We start from the raw sequence: 24317 nt of genomic DNA on the forward strand, positions 1-24317 counted from the left end.
GATCTCCAGAATATAATGTTAAGGAAGGAATTAAGGGGCTTCCCTGGCCATCCAGTGGTTAAGACTCCACACTTCCACTGCAGGGGGCACAGGTTCGATCCCAGATTGGGGAATTAAGATCCTGCATGCCATGTGATGTGGCCAAAAAAAAGACAAAAAAAAAAAACAAGGAAAAAAGAAAGGAATTAAAAAAACACTGCAGTGTATATGGTATGCTATGTTTTGTGTACAAAAACAACCAAAAATGAGAATTAGAAAAATAATACATGTGTATTTGTTCAAATATGAATAAAGAAACTGGAAGGGAGGAAGAGACAAATGGAATGGGAATAGGTTAGGGGAAAAGGTTCACAGGGTATTTTAATACATATATATTTAATTTTTGAACAATGTAGGTGTCCTAGTATATCTAGTAAAAATGTTTAAAGAACAAAGACTAGGAGGAACTGAAGTACAGATAGATGATAAAAACTGAATAGATCATTTTACCTATCCAATACAGATCACACAGAATAATACCCATACTGAGGATGAGGTAAAGAGATAAGTATGTGTAGCTGGGGACACAGCTGAGAGAAGTGTTATAAATTTCAGAAATATTTTTGCCAGTAACAGCCAGAACTTATAACAGTAAAAAGGAAGAAGTTTTAGGAATTCCCTGGAGGGCCAGTGGTTAGGACTCGCGCTTCCACTGCTGTGGGCCTGGGTTTGATCCCTGGTCGGGGAACTAAGATCTCACAAGCCATGTGGCGTGGCAAAAATAAATAAATAACTAAATTTTAGTTATTAGTAAAATTCATTTTACTCACTGCCTCCCTCTCCATAAGAGTTACTATGTATTAACTCTGCTTCAACCAGTTCAGAGTTGTTAACGTACCTGCTTTTGATCCAAAAGGAACAGATGATTTTTTCTGAAGAGGCTCTTTTGGATATCTAGGTGTCTCCACAAGATAATCTGTGAAGCATGCTTCGTCAAGAGAGAAAATAAAGGCAATTGTTATTAGTTTTATTATGCTGACAATGGCATACTTAACATACTGTTTAAAAAGCTGTACTTGAATGGGCAAAAGACTGGAAGGGCAAGACCCCTTGTATCAGCAGGCCAAGTCCTGATAGTTCTCTTAACTCACTGAGATAATGTGAGATAATAATAATATTGTGGAAATGAGAGAAAACAGCATGTCCTTTATTTTGAATTGGGGTGAACACCAACATTGGAAATCTAATCAAACAATTATGATACATTTAAATGTTAACAAACATTATTAACAGATGCTACTACATTCATGCTTGTTCATTTTATAAAGGACTGTATCTCAGAACAAAGATTTAAGATATGCTGTTCTTAAATTTAAGAACAAAGTCATCAGACTGTTTCTAATATGGTTGTCATTTATTTATAGTATTTTCATCTTTTATAGAGGTTTGTATGTGGAACACTAAAAAGTCAAACACCCTAATTAAACCAAATATTAGAGTTTAGCTATATTATTGCATTAAAAATTATCCTAACTTTGGAAAATGTGAAAGTAGGGGCATGGAATCAACAGATTAACTCAGAATGAGGTGTAAGATAACAGCAATATGTTTGTTAAGTACAGGGACAAAAAGGTACTAACTTCGTTTCTCATTCCACACACAATATATTGTTTCCTTGCTTTTCTATTTTCACTCACTTTCCAGGTCTTCTTCGATGACTTCTTCGATGATCACATCAGGGCTCGGTCCCGCCTGAGGCAGAGCAGCAAGGGTTTCACAGGGGGTTACTGCAACAACCTTGCTCTGTGGCGGGAAGTGTTTTGCTTCTAAATGCGCATCACTGCTTTCCCGTTGCAAAGGAGTTGGTGGGGGGGCTTCACTAGTTTGGAAAGAAATGTCAACCTTTTTCTTTTCTAGTGATGGGTATGTACCACTACAAGAAAATTCCTTTTTATGATTATATTTCTTTTGAACATTCTGTCCCATTTCACTTTCTTGAGGATCAAATCTGTTTAAAAATACAGAGGCTACTTTAAATCATTTCATAATTTTTTTATAACCACCTTAAAACCATTCCCTTTCCACATGACAGTACTGTGACACATACAAAGAGTTAAAGTTGTATAGGTGTCCCACAGGTATTTTTTTAAACAGCTGTTTTGTTATAATTTACACACTATAAAATCCAATTAATTTTTACTAAATTTAGAGTTGGTAACCATAACCACAATCTAATTTTAGAACATTTCCATTATCCCGAAACTTCTGCCCATTCCCAAGCAAGCCCAAGGGTTTTGAATGAGAACCTGAAGAAAGAACTTGATATACAGTCATATCACAATGATCTGATCCTAAAAGGACAGTGGATATAGGTTTTCAGTTTCAATTATCCAAATTTTAATTTGGCTTAGGTGTTTGATTTTAAACTATGCTAAGATTATTTCTTCTTTTAATTCACTAGCTTAAAAATAAAGTGTAGGAAGCAGTGACAGGTACAATCCTGAGAAAATTACTAGAAACCTCCATCTAGGCCAAAAATCACCATCAGTCTGAATCCTTTGGATATGATTATTCAATAGCCACTATTCTACAAATTTTTCTATCTCCTTCATAAATCCACACAGATATGGGCTATCAAATCTAAAAGTATAGATATTCTATCAAAACAATGAGATTCTCAAAAGCTTTAATTTTCGTTAACCCATGACACATTTAGGTTCTTCACAGATCACCATTTAAGAAGCCAAATGAGGACGTCCCTGGTGGCGCAGTGGTTACGAATCTGCCTGCCAATGCAGGGGAGACAGGTTCGAGCCCTGGTCCGGGAAGATCCCACAGCCAAGGAGCAACTAAACCCACGAGCCACCACTACTGAAGTCTGCATGCATATAGCCCGTGCTCCACAAGAGAAGCCACTGCAACGAGAAGCCCGCACACTGCAACGAAGAGTAGCCCCCGCTCGCCACAACTAGAGAAAGCCCACGTGCAGCAATGAAGACCCAACGCAGCCAAACATAAATAAATTTGGGGAAAAAAAAAAAAAAAGCCAAATGAAATCAGAAATAAGAACCTAAAAAGCCAACTGGATTCAGCAGACCTAACTTACCCGTCTCTTAATACACACTGACTAAAGGTCCAAACATCTGAGGATTCATACAGGTTGACAACTCTGTAATCTAAAACATTTCTTTTTACAGTAACTCTTGTCTGGCTTTACTGAGACATTTAATGCCGTCAACCAACCTGTCTCACAGACTTCTCCTCTTAGTTGTAGAACACCACTCTCTCCTACCCCTTCTTGGTTTTGTTTTGGTTTTTTTTGCAGATTACCCTTTCCCTGTCTTAAAATTTAATATTTTTTCCAGGGCACTGTCCTTGACGCACTTCAATACTTGCTCTCACTGGGCAAACCCATTCTTTAATTACCACCCATCATCAGCAGAGGCAGGCTACAGTGATACTTTCCCTAAAAACTAGGAAGAAATTTAAAAGACTTCTGAGTTAAATTTAAAACCAAGGCAAGATCAATACAGACTCTTAAAGAGACAATATACCCTTTGGTATTAAAAATATTTGATAGTAACCATATTCAAGTTATGAAAATATCTAGAAGAACGTACTGACTGGAAAGGATGATCATCCACAAAAGTGCAAAAAGTCAAGTCACAGAGGCAAATAGAGGCCAGGGCTCCACATGTGGGGAAGATGAGCTGAGCCAAAGGACTGTACTTGAGGCCTCTGGCAAGGTCTTCCCTGGGGGGAAAGGAATGTAGCGGGCTGTCCAGGACCAACACTGTTCAGCTATTCGATAAACCTTATTCTCTTTATTCGGAAAACACCTCAACAAAGCAACTTCTGATGATTTGGCTTCTTGTGTCTGTCTGGATATTGGAAAAGAATGCCAACATAAGTATTCTAGTCCCTGTGTCAATTATATTTGCCCCTTAAGTTAATAAACTGGCATTCTGACTATATGCCAGTTTTCTGAACTTGGCTTACATGAGTTTACCTGGCTTAGAGTAAGATCTGCTCATGTCTGTTTCTGAGCTTGTAAGGCTGTGGGCTGGACCCTCATTATTTCCTCAGAATAATGAACGTGATGCTTGTTGCGGGACGATTTCCTTAGGAGTCATACCACCTACAACTGAATAAACTTATTTTCTTTTGGGGGTTTCTAAACCATTTACATTCTGACTACTCCTAAACCAAGAATGAAATTCAGAACCTCCTGTTAAGTTTCAGCACATACAGCTCACTTCCCTCTGGACATTTCTCCCGAGATACCTAGGAAACAACAGTAACTCAACATATCCCACTATCTTCCCCCTCCCAACTTCTTTTCTTCCTGTATTTCCAAACTTGGTGAATAATACCACAATTCATCACCAAATATAGACCTATAAATCACTGAGGATGCTTCCCTTTTCCTCATTCTCCACACCCGAACAGTTACTAAGTTACACCACTTTTCCCTATTCAGCATTTGTCATTATCTGTTCCTCTCTAGTGCTACTACCTACATTTGGTTTCTCATCATTTGCTGAGACTATTTATATAACAGCCTAACCCATCCTTCAGCCTCCGGCCTCATATTCTTCCAAAGAACCCTCTATGGTCACTAGAGTTATCTTCTACAAGTGTAACCTAATTATTTTTACTTTCATGCTCAAAATCTTTTAGTGGCTTTCTATTATTTACAGCTGTGCTGTCCAACAGAACCTTCTGCAATAATGAAACTGTGCTGCACTATCTGACAGCCACTAACCAAATATGGCTACTGAGCATCTGAAATGTGGCTACTGCAACCAAAGAACTGAATTTTTCATTTTATTTAGTTTTAATTAATTTACGCTTAAATTTAAATGAACACACGTGGTTAGCAGCTACCATATTGGATAGCACAGGTCTAAGAAATAAAGTCCAAATACCACTACACAACGAAGTCTTTAGGATTCAGCCTCTATGTATCCTCTGCCGTATGGAATTATACATGCAGGTCCCTGAATGTAGTATGTGATCTCACTACCCATACAGTTCTTTCTACAAAGATGCCTGCCTCCCTTTTGTCCTCCTTTCCAACTGCTACTCATTTTTCATGGATGAGGGAAAATAAAATCTCCTCTTTCCAAGACCCGTTACATCTCAAAGAACTGATCATTCCTTCCTTTGCATCTCCATTAAATTCTGCACAAACTACTATCATAGCAATTATGTACTTTATTATTTATGTGTATCATTGTCTACTTAGTTTAACTTCTCTGCATAAATCTCAGCATCTAGGGTGTTAGTGCCTAGCACAACATCAGTGTTCAATGCTAGCTGAATGAATGAATCTCAAAGATGACTCGGAGGACTTCCTTGGTGGCGCAGTGGTTAAGAATCCGCCTGCCAATGCGGATTCGACAGATTAACTCAGAATGAGGTGTAAGATAACAGCAATATGTTTGTTAAGTACAGGGACAAAAAGGTACTAACTTCGACCCCTGGTCCAGGAAGATCCCACATGCCGCAGAGCAACTAAGCCTCTGTACCACAACTACTGAGCCTGCACTCTAGAGACCGTGAGCCACAACTACTGAGCCCACATGCTGCAACTACTGAACTCGTGTGCCTAGAGCCTGTGCTCCGTGACAAGAGAAGTGACTGCAGTGAGAAGCCTGCGCACCGCAACAAAGAGTAGCCCCCACTCGCCGCAACTAGAGAAAGCCCGCACACAGCAACGCAGACCCAACGCAGCCAAAAATAAATAAATAAATAAATTTATTTTAAAAAAAGATGACTCCGATATATATCATTGAATACTGACCCCTTCTAGGTCTTTTAATTCTTAAATATTTTATGTGGAATTTAACTGATAGTAACCATTTTGCCCTTTATATTATTTTTCAGGTTTTGAATCATAAATATTACACTGAACATCAATTTTTCTTTCTCAAATAATATTTCTGTCCCTTACACCATGTCAGACACTAATAGCATATTGCCATTCTCATACTTACTTTGTTGAATCCTCAAATTCAATCTTTCCCATATTGTTGAACATACAGATGATCTCACTGCAATTCATATTCAACCTAAAATTAAATACTTAGCATAAAAAATGTTCTAATACAAGTTTATTACTTTTCCTAATAAAAATTAGTTGCTAACATTAAAAACTCTGAAAGACAGAACATTTAAATAACTTTCTAATTTATCACAAATTACACTTATTTTAATTTGGTTGCTAATTTGGGAAACATTTTTTGACCCAAATTTTCAATTTATAACTGCTTGTTATTTTAATAAATCTAGCCTAATGCATTTTTATATTTAATTACCACGCTCTCCTGAATTATAACTTACTTACTTGGGAGAGTTCCTTAGTTTTAGAGAGCTGACTTGTGACAATTCGCTCTCAAATGTTAATTTCAAAGTCCAGATAATCTAAAATCAAAAGAGAAGTATCACTCATGTGCATTTTGCTTTGTTATAAATACTGTTGAAACAGAGTAAGATTTTAGAAAAAAAACTATACCCTTTAGGTATTTTCACTAATTAATGTGCTCAGGGTTTGATTTTAGGCAAGCAAAGGGAGGGATGCAAATAAGAGTTTATGAATTTTTCCCCAAAAGAAATCTAAAATCTTTTGAAGATATGTATTAACAGATAACAAAAGACACTAGTTAATAAATGGGATACAGCTACATGATCAGGGAAAATTCTGATCAGATTCATTCTGCACCTGCACTGCTGTCCTCAAACGTTTCTCTTTTTTTTTTTTCCCCATCTTCCTAAGGCAGCTAACTAGGGTAAAGACCAAATTTTACTTTCTTTCACCTCCTAATGCCTCACATGTAATACATAGGAACTATTACTATTCTTAGAACTACAGCTGGAGGGAGGCCTGGTCAAGTAAGATGGTGGCAAACTCTTCTCCTTCAAAGTTCAAGACTCTGGAGGCAGGTAAACCAATGGCTTCTATTTTATATTTCAGTTCAATCCAAATATCTGATCATCTATGGGTAATGAGGCCCTGAAGATTCAAAGACAACAGAATAGGATCTACACCCCAAGGGAGCAAGACAGAAATCAGCAAAGAGGATCAATGGTTAACCCCATCCTGCCAAACGATCTCATAAGAAACATGTTTCTACTGCTGCCTAATTCTAGGCACATGATTAGATGACAGGGCAGAGTTGAATCACCTTGTCTCCTGAGGCGCACAGCTGGGGGCTGGGAGAAAAACCTAAATGGCATCTTGATAAGTTTCTAAGTCAAGAGTTGACAGTCATACCTAACTGTTTATAAAAAGAAAATAGTCCTATTTACTTTGCTACTCTTAACTTGTCCTCATTTTTTACTCAACTGTCCTAGAAACAACTTTCGACTCAATGTCATCCTACTAGTTCTCAGACTGTGTGTTATAAAGACTTTATTGCACCATTTCCCTAAGTGGTAAATAATAATAAAAGGCCAAACAAGTTTATTAATGTTTATCTTAGAATTCAAACACCTAAGAATTCTAAATTGATGCCAATACAAATTAGGATAATCTGAAAAATAAATTCTTCTTGTTAAGTCTTAAATATTATATTCCAAAGTAGGTAATATAAGCCACCACAGAAATAATTCACATTATGAATTGTTAAAACTACCTGATTCAGGTCACAGTATATTCTTAGAGAAGGTGTGGATTTTAATTCTCTTGCTATCTTCATAGCTGCATCCAAATCATTTTTTTTCACTTCAATATATCTTTTAGCCGTTATTATATTTGATAAGTAATCATCCGTGTTTCTTACTACCTCTTCACACAGGTTCTTTTTCCTTCATTTAAGATAAAGTTATTTTTCAGTATTTCATAAACATTTTTATGAAAGTAAATTTAAAGTAACTCAACAGTATTGAAAAGGTAAATTCACTACTTTATGAACTTAAATAACATGGTTAATGAGGCATTCAACTGAACTGAAATCTATGACAGTTTTTTTTAAATTAATTAATTAATTTTTGGCTGCGTTGGGTCTTCATTGCTGTGCGCGGGCTTTCTCTAGTTGTGGTGAGCGGGGGCTACTCTTCGTTGCAGTGCACGGGCTTCTCATTGTGGTGGCTTCTCTTGTTGCGGAGCATAGGCTCTAGGTGGATGGGCTTCAGTAGTTGTGGCTCATGGGCTCTAGAGTGCAGTCTCAGTAGTTGTGGCACACGGGCTTAGTTGCTCTGCGGCATGTGGGATCTTCCTGGACCAGGGCTCGAACCTGTGTCCCCTGCATTGGCAGGAGGATTTTTAACCACTGTGTCACCAGGGAAGCCCAGAAATCTATTATAGTTGAAAGCTACGTACGTATAACTAGAAAAAAGGTAAATTCTGTAGAAGGATACAATTATCATGTCACAGATACAGCTGTCATAGAACTGCAGAGGTATGACAGACACTAGACGATTCTATCACTTTTAAAAGTAAGAGAGAAATCCTGGCTCTCTTGCAGTCACTTGTGCCATTACAAAGACATATCTGTACTCATTTCTCACAAGGACCTACCTAGACATTTTAGAATTTCATAAGCAGATACATATTACATGAATTTAAAATGAGACTTCAGGACTTCCCTGGTGGCACAGTGGTTAAGAATACGCCTGCCGGGCTTCCCTGGTGGCGCAGTGGTTCAGAGTCCGCCTGCCGATGCAGGGGACACGGGTTCATGCCCTGGTCCGGGAAGATCCTGCATGCCGCGGAGCGGCTAGGCCTGTGAGCCATGGCTGCTGTGCCTGCGCGTCCGGAGCCTGTGCTCCGCAACGGGAGAGGCAACAACGGTGAGAGGCCTGCGTACCGTAAAAAAAAAAAAAAAGAATCTGCCTGCCAACGCAGGGGACATGGTTTCGATCCCTGGTCTGGGAAGATCCCACATGCCACAGAGCAACTAAGCCCGTGTGCCACAACTACTGAGCCTCTGCACCTAGAGCCCATGCTCCACAAGAGAAGCCACCGCAATGAGAAGCCTGCGCACCGCAATGAAGAGCGGCCCCCGCTCGCCACAACTGGAGAACGCCCGCGCGGAACAATGAAGACCCAACACAGCCAAAAATTAAAAATAAATAAATTTATATAAAAAATAATGAGACTTTAAAATAGACTTCACCAAACCAAAACTTAGGTAGCGATTAACTATAATCTTCAAAGTAATCACTTACGAAGCTCACAGAGTTATTTCATTATTTGTGCCTCACTTCTCAAAAATTTTTGTCTACAGTGGAATTAATTATTATGGAAATTAAGATATTTTGACCAAAAATTATAGTGTCTAACTTGCTTATTCATCAAATAAATAAAACGATTTCCTCAAAATCAAATCTGGCCTCAAAAAAGGAAAGTTTGCCACACTGAAGAGTAATAAGAATGTGACAAGGCTCTGAAGGTGAAGAAGTATTCCAAAAAACTTTTAGTAATTATATATATGCTTTATGAAAATCATTTTTTTAGGGGATAATTGGTCATTTTGATAAGTTCCAGATGATTCCTAAAAAAATCATGCCCAGGGAGTGATGTCAGCAAAATGGCAGACTAGGAAACTCTAAGCCCTCGTTCCCCAATGGAGATTTCAAATGAGAGCCAAAGACTGGTTAAAACAATCTTATAGGACTCTGGGAAGTGGACAAAGGTATACAGCAATGAAGCAGATGTGCAACTGAGAGAAACCCACAGTCAAATCAGTAGGAAATTCCATTTCTTGACCTTGCCCAGACCCCTGCTCAGCGTGGCGCAGTCCTGGTCTGGAGACAGCAGCGCAGTTCCCAACACTTTCCCTCCAAAGGGGCCGCAGCAAACCTTATTCACAACGTCCTCATTTGTCTGGGGGGCTGCCTGAAGGGCTGTTTTACCTACTGTGGAACTCAGGCAGCAAGAGAAAGTGGGCTGGGAAGGCTGCAGAGAGACTAACAGCTACAGGTGCTCTGGCAACAGAGACCACAGATACAGACACACAACAGACCGCCTGAGGCTCAAAGGAGAAGCTGGGGTGAGATGCTTTAGGAAATTAAGACATTGTAAAGAGCTAAGAATACAAAGGAGTCAAACAAGCCACACTCATGCAAGATACATGTTCAGAGAAGACCTCAAAGTACCTTAAGCCTTCACCCAGGCTGATCCAAAAACTCAGCTGCACAGGCAAACAGTCTGCAAAGACTGGGAGAGGTGGCTGTTTTGGCAAACGCCCAATTCTCTTTTTCAAAACAATTTTAACTTAAAAAATTTTATTTTAAAAAACTGAGGTATGTTGACATATGACATCGTGCTAATTTCAGCGTACAGCATTATGAACTGATAAGTGCATATACTGCAAAATGTCCAGCTGCCATCCACCACCACAGTTACAGTTCTCTCTTGTGACAAGGACGTTCAAGACCTGCTCTCTTAGTGGCTCTCAAATACGTGACACCATGCTAGTAACTGCGGCCGCACGCTCTGCGCCACACCCTCACAACACACTTATTTTGTAACTGGGAGGCGGCACCTCCTGCCTCCTTTCACCCCCCTCACCCACCCGTCTCCACCTCTAGCAGCCACCAATCTGTTCTCCGCATCTAGGGCCTGACAAGATTCCCTTCTTTTTAATGGCTGTGTGATATTCCATTGCATACAAAGACATCTATATGTGTGTGTGTGTGTGTGTGTGTGTACACACACCCACACACCCCACATCTTCTTTAAACATTCATCCATTGATGGAGTCTTAGGTTGTTTCCTTATCTTGGCTATTGCAAATAATGCTGCATTGATCACAGGGGTGCATATATCTTTTCGAATTAGTGTGTTTATTTTCTTTGAATAAATACCCAGAATTAGAATTAGTGGATTCTTAATTTTTTGATCCATATGTTTTCCATAGTGGCTGCACCAATTTACATACTCAACAACAATACACAAGGGTTTGCATTTCTCCATATCTCTGCTACCATTTGTTATCTCCTGTATTTTCAAGAATAGCCATATTAACAGGTATGAGATGATATCTCATTGTGGTTTTCATTTGCATTTTCCTGATGATTAGTGACGTTGAGCACCTTTTCAGGTACCCATTGGCCAGGTGTATGTCTTCGTTGGAAAAATGTCTATTCAGTCCCTCTGTCCATTTTTAAATCAGATCGTTCGGGGTTTTTTGCAAAAGGGAATCCTTCAGGTTAAAATGAAAGAGATCAACATCTCTGGAGAAGCTAAATACATGGGCAAATACAAAATGTATTATTATTATAATTTTGGTTTATGACTCCTCCATATTTTCCACAGCATTTAAAGAACAAATACATAAAATGACTATAAAGCTATGTCAATGGATACACAATGTATTAAGATGCAACTGTGACAACAAAACATAAAGAAGGGGTGGAAATGTAAAGTAGAGATTTTGTATGCAACTCAGTTGTGCTGGCTTCAATTCAAAATAGATGTGAGGATGTTATTTGTAATGCCCATGATAACCACAAAAAAAACTAACTATAGAATATGCAAAAAAGAAATGAGAAGGGAATCAAAATGTGTCACCACCAAAAAAAAATCAAATAAACAGAAAAGAAGGTAGTAATAGAGGAAATGAATGACAAAAAAAGCTATTAGACATATATAGAAGCCTGCACACCACGAAGAAGAATAAGCCCCGCTCACCACAACTAGAGAAAGCCCACGTGCAGCAACGAAGCCCCAACGCAGCCAAAAATAAAAATAAAAAATTTTTTAAAAGGCAGAGAGTGGAAGAAAAGTGAGTTTTGTTTTTTTTTTAAATTTATTTTCGTCTGCGTTGGTTCTTCATTGCTGTATGTGGACTTTCTCTAGTTGTGGTGAGTGGGGGCTACTCTTCGTTGTGGTGCACGGGCTTCTCATAACCGTGGCTTCTCTTGTTGCAGAGCATGGGCTCTAGGGGCCCGGGCTTCAGTATCTGCAGCATGCAGGCTCAGCAGTTGTGGCTCGTGGGCTCTAGAGCACAGGCTCAGTAGTTGTGGTATATGGGCTTAGCTGCTCCACACCATGTGGGATCCTCCCGGACCAGGGCTCGAACCAGTGTCTCCTGCATTGGCAGGTGGATTCTTAACCACTGCACCACCAGAGAAGCCTGGGTTTTTTTTTAATGACAGCATATAGTTAGGTCTATAAGAGACTCATTTTAGATCTAAAGACAAAGATAGGTTGAAAGTGAATGGATGGAAAGAGATATTCTATGCAAATAGTAACCAAAAGAGAGCTAGGGTGGCTATGCTAATTTCAGGCAAAATAGACACTAAGTCAAAAACCGTTACAAGACAAAGAAGGACATTACAGACTGACAAAAGGGTCAATTCACCAATAAAACAATTATAAATACATATGTACCAAACATCAGAGGCCCAAAATATATGATGCAAACATTGATGTAATAAAGGAGAAAGAGAGAGCTCTGTAAGTATAGGTGGAGACTTCAATATCCTACACTTCCAACTGTGGACAGAAAAACCATACAGAATATCAGTAAGGAAACAGACTACTTAAACAACATTGTAGACCAACTGGACCTAACATACAAACACTCCACCCAGGGCTTCCCTGATGGCGCAGTGGTTGAGAGTCCACCTGCCGATGCAGGGGACTCGGGTTCATGCCCTGGTCCGGGAAGATCCCACATGCCGCGGAGCGGCTGGGCCCATGAGCCATGGCAGCTGAGCCTGTGCGTCCGGAGCCTGTGCTCCGCAACGGGAGAGGCCACAACAGTGAGAGGCCCACGTACCGCAAAAGACAAAAAAAAACAAAAAAAACCCCACTCCACCCAATGACAGACAATACACATCTTCCTCAAGCATACATGGAGCACTCTCCGTGTTAGACAACATATTAGGGCAAAAAAGAACTCTTAATACATTTTAAGAGACTGAAAGTATACAAAGTATCTTTTCTGATCACAATGGAATAAAACTAGAAATCAATAATAGAAGGAAACTGGAAAATTCACAAATATGTGGAAATTAAATAACATACTACTAAACACAAATGGATCAAAGAAAAAAGAAAAACACAAGGAGAGTATCTTGAGACAAAGGAAAATGGAAAAACAAAGTATCAAAATTTATGGGATGCAGTGAAAGCAGAGCTAAAAGAGAAATATACAGCTGTAAACACATTAAAAAAGGCATGGCAAACCAACAACCTAACTTTACACCTTAGGAACCATAAAAGAACAAACTTAAGCCCAAAGCTAGCAGAAGGAAGGAGTAGTAAGATTAGAGTGGAAACAAGTATATAAATAGGATAAAATAGAGAAAAATCAAAGAAACCAAAAGGTGGTTCTTTGAGAAGATCAAAATTGACCACTTTCAGCTACACTATCTAGGAAAACAAGAGAAGAGCCAACTTACTAAACTCAAAAATAAAGTAGCCATAGGATGATCAATTTTACAGACAAAAAATATTTGAAAACAGTGCTGTAAATAACTGTATGCCAAGAAATTGGATAAGCTAGACGAAATGGACGAATTCCTAGAAACACACCACCTACCAACACTGAATCATGAAGAAACAGAAAATCTGAGCAGACCAAAAAAAAGTAAGAAGATTGAATCAGTAATCAAAAGCTTCCCCAAAAAGAAAAGCCCTGGACTAGATGGCTTCACCAAAAATTTTATGAAGAATTAACACCAATCCTCCTCAAACTCTTCCAAAAAACTGAAGAGCCAGAGAAAACATTTCCTAACTTATTCTATGAGACCAGCATTGCCCTCATACCAAAGCCATATGAAAACACTATAAGAAAACTATAGATTAATGTCTCTTAGAAATATTAATGCAAAATCCTCAATAAAATACTACTAAATTGAATCAGCAGTATAGTGAAAGAATACCACATCATGTCAAGTGGGATTTATTCCCTGGAATGAAGGAAGCTTCAATATATGAATATCAATTAATGTTATACACCACATTAACAGAAGCAAGTAAAATCCCCCCACAGGGTCCTTTCAAATGATAGAGAAAAAGGATGTGACGTTCTCAACACCTTTCAGGATAAAAACACTCAAATTACGAATTGAGGGAAACTACATCAACATAATAAAGGCTATATAAGAAAAATCCACAGCTAACATTACATTCGATGATAGACTGACAGCTTTTCTTCTAAGAACGGTAGCAAGAAAAGGATGTGAGATTTTGCCATTGCTATTTAATATATCGTTGTCAGTTCTAGCCAGAATAAATAGGCAAAAAAAAAAGAAAGATATAAAAGCCATCCAAATTTACAAGAAGTTGGAAAATGATCTCTTTTTGCAGATGACATGATCTTATAGGTAAAGATGCCACAAAAATACCAGTAGGTCTAATAAACGAATTCAGTAGAGATGTAGGATGCAAAATGAACACAACAAAAAATCAGATGCATTTCTACACACTAACAATGAACAGTCCGAAAAGGAAATTAACAATTCATTTTACAACAGAATAAAAAGAAGAATATACTCAGGAATAAACATAACCGAGGACGCAACAGACTTGTACATTTGTACACTACACAACACTGCTGAAATTAAGGAAGACAAAATAAATGGAAAGATCTCCCATGTTCATGAACCAGAAGATTTAATATTGTTAAGATGTCAATACCCAAAGCAATCTACAATTCAAAGCCATCCCTATCAAAATCCCAATGATGTTTCATGTAGAATAGAAAAGCCCATCCTGTAAGTCACATGAGATCTCAAGGGACCCTAAACTTCCAAAACAACCTTGAAAAAGAACAAAGTTGGAGAGCTCACACATCCTGATTTCAAAACTTGCTACAAAGCCACATTAAACAGTGTGCTACTGCCACAAGGACAGACAGATGGACCAATGGAACAGAACAGAGAGCTCATAAATAAATCTTCACATATACGGTTCAGCTGAGTTTTGACAAGAGTGCCAAGACCATTCAATGGAGAAAAGACCGTCTTTTCAACAAATGGTGCTGGGAAAACTGGATATCCACATGGGAAAGAATAAGTTGGACCCTTTCCTTACACTATACACAAAAATTAGCTTAAAATGACTCAAAGACCTAAATGTAAGAGCTAAAACTCTTAGAAGAAAACAGGGGGGGAAAAGCTTCATGATGTTAGATTTGGCAATGATTTCTTGCATATGACATCAAAACACAGGCAACAAAAGAAAAAACAGATAAGCTGGACTTTATCAATTAAAAACTTTTTTGGATCAAAGAATGCTATCAAGAGAGTGAAAAGACAAGCCACAGAAGCAGTGTTTTCTTAGGTCAGTCTCCCAAGGCAAAAGAAATAAAAGCAAAAATAAACAAATAGGACCTAATCAAACTTACAAGCTTTTGCACAGCAAAAGAAGCCATAAACAAGACAACAAAAGACAACCTACGGACTGGGAGAAAATATTTGCAAACGATGTGATCAACAGAGGCTTAATGTCCAAAATATACAAGCAGCTCAATATCTAAAAAAAAAAACAACAATCAAAAAATGGACAAAAGACCTAAATGGACATTTCTCCAAAGAGGACGGTCATACAGATGGTCAACAGGCATATGAAAAGGTACTCAACATCACTGATTATTAGAAAAATGCAAATCAAAACTACAATGAGGTATCACTTCACATGGGTCAGCATGGCCATCATCAAAAAGTCTACAAATAATAAATGCTGGAGAGGCTGTGGAGAAAAGGGAACCCTCCTACACCATTGGTGGGGATGGAAATTGATACAGCCACTATGAAGAACAGTACGAAGGTCCCTTAAAAAACTAAAAATAGGGGCTTCCCTGGTGGCGCAGTGGTTGAGAGTCCGCCTGCCGATGCAAGGGACGTGGGTTCGTGCCCCAGCCCGGGAAGATCCCACTTGCCGCGGAGCGGCTGGGCCCGTGAGCCATGGCCGCTGAGCCTGCGCGTCCATAGCCTGTGCTATCCGCAACAGAAGAGGCCACAACAGTGAGAGGCCCGCGTACCACAAAAAAAAAAAAACCAAAAAAAAACTAAAAATAGAGTTACCATATGATCCAGCAATCCCACTCCTGGGAACATATCTGGAAAAGACGAAAACTCTAATTCAAAAAGACACATGCACCTCAATGTTCACAGAAGCACTATTTACAATAGTCAAGACACGGAAGCAACCTAAGTGTCCAACAGATGAATGGATAAAGAAGATGTGATATATGTATACGATGGAATACGACTCAGCCATAAAGAAGCATGAAATAATGCCATTTGCAGCAACGTGGATGGACCTAGAGAATATTATACTTAGTGAAGTCAGAGAAAGACAAATATCATATATCACTTTTATGTGGAATCTAAAAAATAATATAAAAGAACTTACTTACAAAACAGAAACAGACTCATAGACATAGAAAACAATCTTATGGTACCAAAGGGGAAAGGGAGGGAGGGATAAATTAGGAGGTTGGGATTATCAGATACACACTACCCTATATAAAGTAGATAAACAACAAGGACCTACTGTACAGCACAGGGAACCCTATTCAGTATCTTGTAATAACCTATAATGGAAAAGAATCTGAAAAAGAATACATGTATGTGTAAATGAATCACTCTGCTGTACACCTGAAACTAACTCAATATTGTAAATCAACTATACTCCAATAAAAAACTTTTTTAAAAAACACAAACAAAAGGTAAGACACAGAAAGAGAATATCTGAAAATGATGTATCTGATAAAGGACTAACATCCACAATGTATAAAGAACTCCTACTCCAACCACAACAAAATAAATAATCCAAATCAAAATTGGGCAAAGAACTGGAATACATACCTATCCAGAGAAAATAAACAAATGGTCAATTAACAAGCACATGAAAAGATGTGCTCCACAATACCAGCCATTACGGAAATGTAAGTCAAATCCAAAAGTGAGACATCACTTCACATTCTGAAAATGGCTCATCTTTTTTAAAAAAAACACAAATGTTGGTGAGGATGTGGAGAAATTGGAACCTTTGTGCACTGCTGGTGGGAATGTAACGTGTGGCCACCATAGAATGTAGTTTGGCAGTCTTCAAAGAGTTAAACACAAAATTACCATATGCCACTAAACTGTACTTTTTTAATTTTAATTTTATTGGTGTATAGTTGATACTCAGTGTTGTGTTAGTTTCAGGTATACAGCAAAGTGATTCAGTTATACATATACATATATTCATTCTTTTTTAGATTCTTTTCTCAAAAAGGTTATCATAGAATATTTAGTACAGTTCCCTGTGCTATACAGTAGGTTCTTGTTGGTTATCTATCTTATACAGTGTGTGTATGTTCATCTCAAGCTCCCGATTTACCCCTCCCCCCACCACTAAACTGTATTTTTAAATGGTTAAAAAGGTAAACTTCATTATGTGTATTTACTACTCTTAAGAAGTATTTTTTAAATGCATGCACATGACCTATCACTTAAGTGTTATAATTAAATACCAAATGTGACATACCATCAGCATTGAGGAATAAAGAATATCAACTGATACATTCGTAGTGTTGAGCATATGTTCTAGTCATCCTAATCAGACTAAAAAAAAGAACTAAGAGCCAAATAGGCAAGTACCATTTCTAAATATATTTATCACAACTTTTATGAGCCTGTCTCTTGAAATGCAAAGTGTGATTAAAGATTATTTGAAATCATATATATCAACTTTTTAAAAAGACTGGATATGTAACAGTATGGTATTTGTTTAGAAAAATCACTAGAGTATTCTTTGCTCTGATGCAAATACCTGAAAAAAAGTGATGGAACTATCCACATGAAAATGTATGTTTGCATTTTCCCAAGTACGCTGAATTCTACAACAGGATTCAGAATTGGAAAGTATTTTTCTGTGCTAACTGCTTTAAGAAAGAAATTGTTTATTTTAACAGCTTTGGGACCAGAAGACAAATAGCCTAAATGAATAAATAAATAGTTCTTCATTTTGAAGCTGTAAACATCAGCCTGTAGGGACCACCCATTACCTTCCAAACTTGTTTAAAATTTACTCATTTCTTCAGTCTATACAAAGGAATAAAATGACAAGTTAATGTTAAAAGCTTCAGTTGCACTGAGTCTATATTTTTAACTTATTACCTGGAATCAAGAGAAGTGAAAAGCTGATCAAACTGTTTCTCCAGAACCTCTATAAAACTGACTGTCTCCTCTTTTGTTTGATTGTATATGTGTTCGAGCACCTGGGAAGAACATAATACAAAGACCTAATTTGGTATTTTTATTTTGTAGGAACTGTACTATTCAACATAATTTTGAAAGTAAAAGGTACTTTTTGGACTTTTCAAAATAACAACACAAGAGATCAGATAATAAAAATAAGTCACAAGGTTAAACTTTAAATCCTGGTACTTGTCAACAAGATCACATCTTTGTTAGCACTCTGTACTGATAAATTAGCAAAAAGGCCTAGAAAATCCACTAAGTTTTCTAAACTTCGTATCACTTTTAATCAGTACAGGAAATGGATCATTTTGGATAGCTGAGTTTCTCTCTGGCAGGATTCCTTAAATTCATAAAAACTTAAAATATAATATTAGGGAATTCCCTGGCAGTCCACTGGTTAAGACTGTGCGGTCCCAGTACCGGGGCATGTGTTCAATCCCTGGTCAGGGAACTAAGATCCTGCATGCTGCGGCCAAAAAAAAAAAATTTATACCTATATATTTTTAAAATACTTGAATTAAAATGTTGACTATTCCACATACTTCTTTATATATATATATATATTTTGTTGTTGTTGTTGTTGTTGTTGTTGTTGAGGTATGTGGGCCTCTCACTGTTGTGGCCTCTCCCGTTGCGGAGCACAGGCTCCGGACGCGCAGGCCCAGCGGCCATGGCCCACAGGCCCAGCCGCTCCGCAGCGTGTGGGATCTTCCCGGACCAGGGTACGAACCTGCGTCCCTAGCATCGGCAAGCGGACTACCAACCACTGCGCCACCAGGGAAGCCCTTCTTTATAATTTTAAACAAAGAATCATTGCTTGAGATCTTTTTTTCCTTTTAATTTTTCCTTTTTGGAATGGGAATGTCTATCCTTTGCTTGCCCAACCAACGTATTTTAGAAGGAGATAATTTATTAGTTTCACACATTCAGATTGGAGAGGAATTTTGCCCCAGCATGAGTCATACCCTGAGTCTCACCCATACCTGATTTAGAAGATACTTAGATGAGATTTTGGACTTAGAGTTGATGCTGAAATAGGTTAAGAATTTTGGGGGTGTGAGATGTGCTGAATGTATTTTGCATGTGAGAAGGACATGAACCTGTTATGGGTTGAATTTTTACCCCCCTCCCAAATTCATCTGTTGAAGTCTTAAATTTCATTATCAGCTATAACTTTTTGAATGCCCTGGTTGTAAATTTGCCATTGCTAGGTTCAAGGAGCTTGCTGTTTGTCAATAAATGAGGGAGTCTCTCTCTTGGGTGATGAGGTAAGAAAGAAAAGAACATAAGACTCAGTGTAACAGTATACAGCCAAATAATGAGCAATGTTAGAAGGGTGATCTGCAATGCTTCCAAGACAAAATTCAGCTCACAGCAAGCAGAAATGAGAGTTCCTTAATAAAGCTCCAATTTCAGTAGGCTGCTAGCACAACAATGCTAGGAAACTAATCCTAGCAGGCCATGAGAGTTTTCCATTCTTTTGTACATTTCTCTCTCATTAGGTTATCATACTTAATAACTCAGTGCTAAGCTCTACCTTCAGTGATGTTACATCTAAATATACACATTTAAAGAGAACATGCCTTAATTTATGATAGAATTTGATCATTCAGAATGCTTACTTTTACAGCAATACTTAATTGTTCAAAATTTTTCCCTGCCACCTTCAATGCTTCATCAATTTCTTCCACAGTTTCAGTCTCCTAAGGAGGGGGACCACATACAAATACAAAATATAAAAACAGATGCTTAGATATACTGTATTAGTTGCAGAAACATCAAGCTACCGTTTTGGTTACAAAAGCAACATAGACAAATTACAGAAATCTGAAAACAAGCAACGAAGAACATTTTAGAGTTTTGGTGATAGCATTCCGGATTTCTTTTTTTAGCTATCTTTTTGAATAAATGGGATTATGTCCTATAAACATTTTGCAACTTAAAACTACCTGAAAATTTTATCGCGGCCATAAATAAATACATGTAAAAAGTAATAGTTTTTAAGAAAACAAGATTATGATTAGGCTATGTTAAGATTTAAACACTGAAGATAGTGCTCTCTCCTCTCCCAGCCCACTAATGATCTCCTTAACAAAAAAACTTAATACTCCATTCAACAGCATTTTGGAGTTTATTCTGTTTCTAACCTTCAATTAAAAGAATACATTATTTAAAGTCATCAAAAGTAGTAACTGGTACAATTCAAATCTTCCAACAACAATTACATCATCATCAACGAGTGCCATTAGGCCTTTTAGTTGTCATTAAAACAACTGGAAAATCACACTTAGAATTTAGAAACTTGTGTGACTTCCCTGGCAGTCCAGTGGTTAAGACTTCACCTTCCACTGCAGGGGGTGTGGGTTTGATCCCTGGTCGGGGAGCTAAGATCTCACATGCCTCGCAGCCAGAAAACCAAAACATAAAGCAGAAGCAATATTGTAACAAATTCAATAAAGACTTTAAAAATGGTCCACATCAAAAAAAATCTTGAAAAAGAAAAGAATTTAGAAACTTGTACTTTACACAAGTTTCACAGAATCTGAATTCAGTAACTAGGTTCAAAGGGAAGCAGCTACATACAGGTAAATATCAAGAGCACTAACAGAGTTGGTCAAAGGTAGAATGGGCTGCCTTGGGAAGAAAAGAGAATTGTTGAGACATAGTTTAGAATAAAACAAGATATTCATGCAAGGAGTGTAGGTTTACCTCTGTTACCTTTAAGCTTCCAAAACAACCTATAATTATAGGACCCTTGAGAGGAGAGGAAAGTTAAGCTACCAGAGAAAAGTAAAAATGTTTGGCCTCATCTCACTTCATGAATTACATTTTTCATACCTCTATTACAGTTGATGGGTTCAAAACAGTCCCGTGTGTGGAGGTTGAATGTTCTAAACCAACAGTTAGTAGATCAGCAGTCTTTTTAAAGTCCTGAGAACAATTCTTCATCCTGGAAAAATGTCAAGTACATTATTTTAAATATCAACATTTATATAATGTTTTAAATCTTCTATTCTGATTTTTACCCTCTATCAAAAATAATTCTGGGCTTCCCTGTTGGGGGCAGAATTGGTAAGACTTAGCAGCTAATTAGAGGGGAAAAGTAAGTTTAAAAAAATGTTGAGGGGCCTTCCTGGTGGCGCAGTGGTTGAGAGTCTGCCTGCCGATGCAGGGGACACGGGTTCGTGCCCTGGTCTGGGAAGATCCCACATGCCGCGGAGTGGCTGGGCCCGTGAGCCATGGCCGCTGAGCCTGCGCGTCTGGAGCCTGTGCTCTGCAATGGGAGAGGCCACAACAGTGAGAGGCCCACGTACCGCAAAAAAAAATAAAATAATTCTTATGATGACTTATAAGAACACTTACAGTGGGTTCTCAATTATCTATGATATGCAAAGAGAGGAAAACCATGACCAAATACGCTTTCACATAAAACAATTTTAATCAAGAATTCAACTTCTTGGGCTTCCGTGGTGGCGCAGTGGTTGAGAGTCCGCCTGCCGATGCAGGGGACACGGGTTAGTGCTCCGGTCCGGGAAGATCCCACATGCCGCGGAGCGGCTGGGCCCGTGAGCCATGGCTGCTGAGCCTGCGCGTCCGGAGCCTGTGCTCCGCAACGGGAGACGCCACAACAGTGAGAGGCCCACGTACCGCAAAAAAAAAAAAGAATTCAGCTTCTTAACAAATTCCTAAAAATAACAGCTTACAGTATAAATTGTGCTTTAATTTCCTAATCATCTCACCTTCCCTGATATTTTTTGGTAGAGATGTTGGTAATCATTGAACTGTCCTAAGCTCAATTAAAGTATTTATACACACAAATGCCAGCTATTAAAAAATGTACTTATAGGCCTGCCTTATGTACATAAAGGTAATGAATTTACTAGGCAAGTTAATTTCAACGGAAGAGTAAGCTGCATTTCTTGTCTACAGATGCTAGAGTTTCGGCCTATTTTTACCTTTATATCCCTATGTTGGCTGGCACACAGTAAGCACTCAGTGTTTGCTGAATAAGTTAATCATAAGCCTATAATAGTTTATTATGATTAAATGTTACTCTCATAGAATAATACACTAGGTAATTTTTAAACATTCAATTACTTTAAAAAGTGGATATTCATGTTCTTGAAAACATATGTGAATGCATTAGCCATAAGGAGTCCATCATTCAATTCCTGTTTCAAAATATTAAAGACAAATCAGGAAGGAAATACATCATGTATCAAGGAATACTTCTATTTTAAAATATATAACTATTTAAACCAAACTCTACTGAAATTAGGAAATAGGAGTTTCTAACGTAAGTACACTCGACATGGAGAACTAATTAAAAAATGGCAATTTGGAAAAAAAATGGGGTACCTGAAACAGATTCATCTACTTCTGAAAGTAAAACTTTACTTTGCAACTGTATTTGACATTACACATATCTAGACAAAAGTACAATCAGACTTGACTTGCATGATGGTTAAAAAGTAAGGGAGTTTCACATAGAAGTCCAGATTTCTATTTTGTCTTGGAAAAGAAAAGGATAATCTGGGACCACTGGGATGGTCTCAACACACAGCTCCAGTGACTGGCTGGAGCTGAGCAGGGGCTCCCTCCTATGGAGCGGGTGCACAATCTTTACTGCCCTTTTAAAGTCGGTCTCCCTCACACAGTAAGTCACCTGCTAGATATGTAGGTGTTCCTATATGTTATGACTCACACAGAGCCACAAATATTCCTAAAGATTTATTCTAATCACTCCACTCAGAGCTTATGGAGGAAGTGACTGATGGAATACAAATAGAGGAGCTGGGAGCAGTACCTGCATTCAATGAGCCTGAGTGCTACCGCTGGTTCTATCAAAAACCAGTTGCCAGACTTTAGCTAAGTGCTTTTAGTACCCAAAGAAATAACTCTTCTGTTGGTTTCTAAGCACCCATTTAAATCTGGACAGAGAAACTGCAGCAGTAATGTGAAAAGTCATGACGGCTAGCCTAAAGGATTTTGGATTTTATTTGGACAGGCAATGAAGAACCACAGAACAGGAAAGAGTCTGGAAGAGCTAAAGGTAGGCAAAAGAGACTAAAACAATTAAACAGAGTGTAAAAATGGTAATCTTGCATTCTTTTTTTTGCCTCACTTTAAATAAGGACAAACTAATGCTGCTTCTTTAGGAGCTGGATTCCCATTTCATTAACAGCTCAAATTATAAACTTAAAGAGCTCTCTGTAAACAATGGGTTAGAAATACTAATCTAAGAATGACCTTTAATCAATAATTCTAAAATAACTCTTTCAGAAACATACTGAACTTTAAATACTAAAATAAGTGCACATGGAACATACTTTTTAGGCTGAAGTTTTTCCATAAAAGAATCTTCTTTAATACATCCATCTATTGGGCAGTATTCTTGTTTTGTATTTATAGTTGAAACAACCTTAGGACAAAAGATTAAAAACAAAAAAACAGAAAGTCATTCAATAAATTCTGTTTATCCAGAATTCAAAAAACTAGTGAGCCATTCATAGATAAATGAAAAGATCCTTAAATCCTCTTAAAATCAAAGAAAAATTGTACTTATGTGATATTTTTATCCTATTTTAATTTTTGAGGAAATCAGTAATTTGACAGCTATTAATTAAACAGAACATTAACTAAAATACCACACTTATAAAGGAAATACTTGGAACATTACTTTAAAAATTTACTGTAAAAATTTTACAATGCTATCTTAAGGTATGTTCAAAACTCTAAAATACTTGGGGATAACTTTAATAAGAAAAATATAAGCCCTAAGAAAAGAAAACCAAAAAAACTTATTGGGTATCATAGAACAAAAACTGAATAAATGGAAAATTATGTTAGGTTCCTGAAGACAAAGATTTAATACCCTAAAACACATCTAATATAAAATTAATATAATACTAAAGTTCATATGAAAAATATAATGTGTAAAAATTACAAAAATTTTAACATACCAGGTATAAATGGACCTACACAGTTCAAACCTGAGTTGTCTAAGGGTCAACTGTAAATGAACAGAACAAAGCCCTGAAACAGATCCTCATATATAGGGAACTTCATACAGCCTATAAATGGCATTTCCATTAAATAGACGAAGCATTGTTCAATAAATCATGTGGGAAAGCCAGCTAATCATTCTGAAGAAGAAAGTTACATACCCACCTTACATCATATAA

At 37.7% G+C, this 24317-nt stretch overlaps 1 protein-coding gene across 1 annotated transcript in view; it reads right to left on the reverse strand.

The window, feature by feature from the left end:
- The window catches only part of RNF17 (ring finger protein 17), a 108527-nt gene that overhangs the window by 76979 nt on the left and 7231 nt on the right, over nucleotides 1-24317 (reverse strand). The window contains exons 4-14 of the mRNA XM_089899299.1: nucleotides 23463-23554; nucleotides 20971-21082; nucleotides 19755-19835; nucleotides 18049-18149; nucleotides 7617-7788; nucleotides 6329-6405; nucleotides 5979-6053; nucleotides 4638-4644; nucleotides 3833-3860; nucleotides 1677-2006; nucleotides 878-955 (exon numbers count right to left, since the gene is read on the reverse strand). Of these exons, the coding sequence (XP_089755425.1) occupies nucleotides 878-955; nucleotides 1677-2006; nucleotides 3833-3860; nucleotides 4638-4644; nucleotides 5979-6053; nucleotides 6329-6405; nucleotides 7617-7788; nucleotides 18049-18149; nucleotides 19755-19835; nucleotides 20971-21082; nucleotides 23463-23554 (1153 nt within the window). The remainder of the gene's footprint in view (nucleotides 1-877; nucleotides 956-1676; nucleotides 2007-3832; nucleotides 3861-4637; nucleotides 4645-5978; nucleotides 6054-6328; nucleotides 6406-7616; nucleotides 7789-18048; nucleotides 18150-19754; nucleotides 19836-20970; nucleotides 21083-23462; nucleotides 23555-24317) is intronic.

Source organism: Delphinapterus leucas, chromosome 18 (genome assembly GCF_059928025.1).
Source record: "Delphinapterus leucas isolate spDelLeu-1000000601 "Yukka" chromosome 18, BTC_Dleu_Yukka2, whole genome shotgun sequence".
Taxonomy (NCBI): Eukaryota; Metazoa; Chordata; class Mammalia; order Artiodactyla; family Monodontidae; genus Delphinapterus; species Delphinapterus leucas.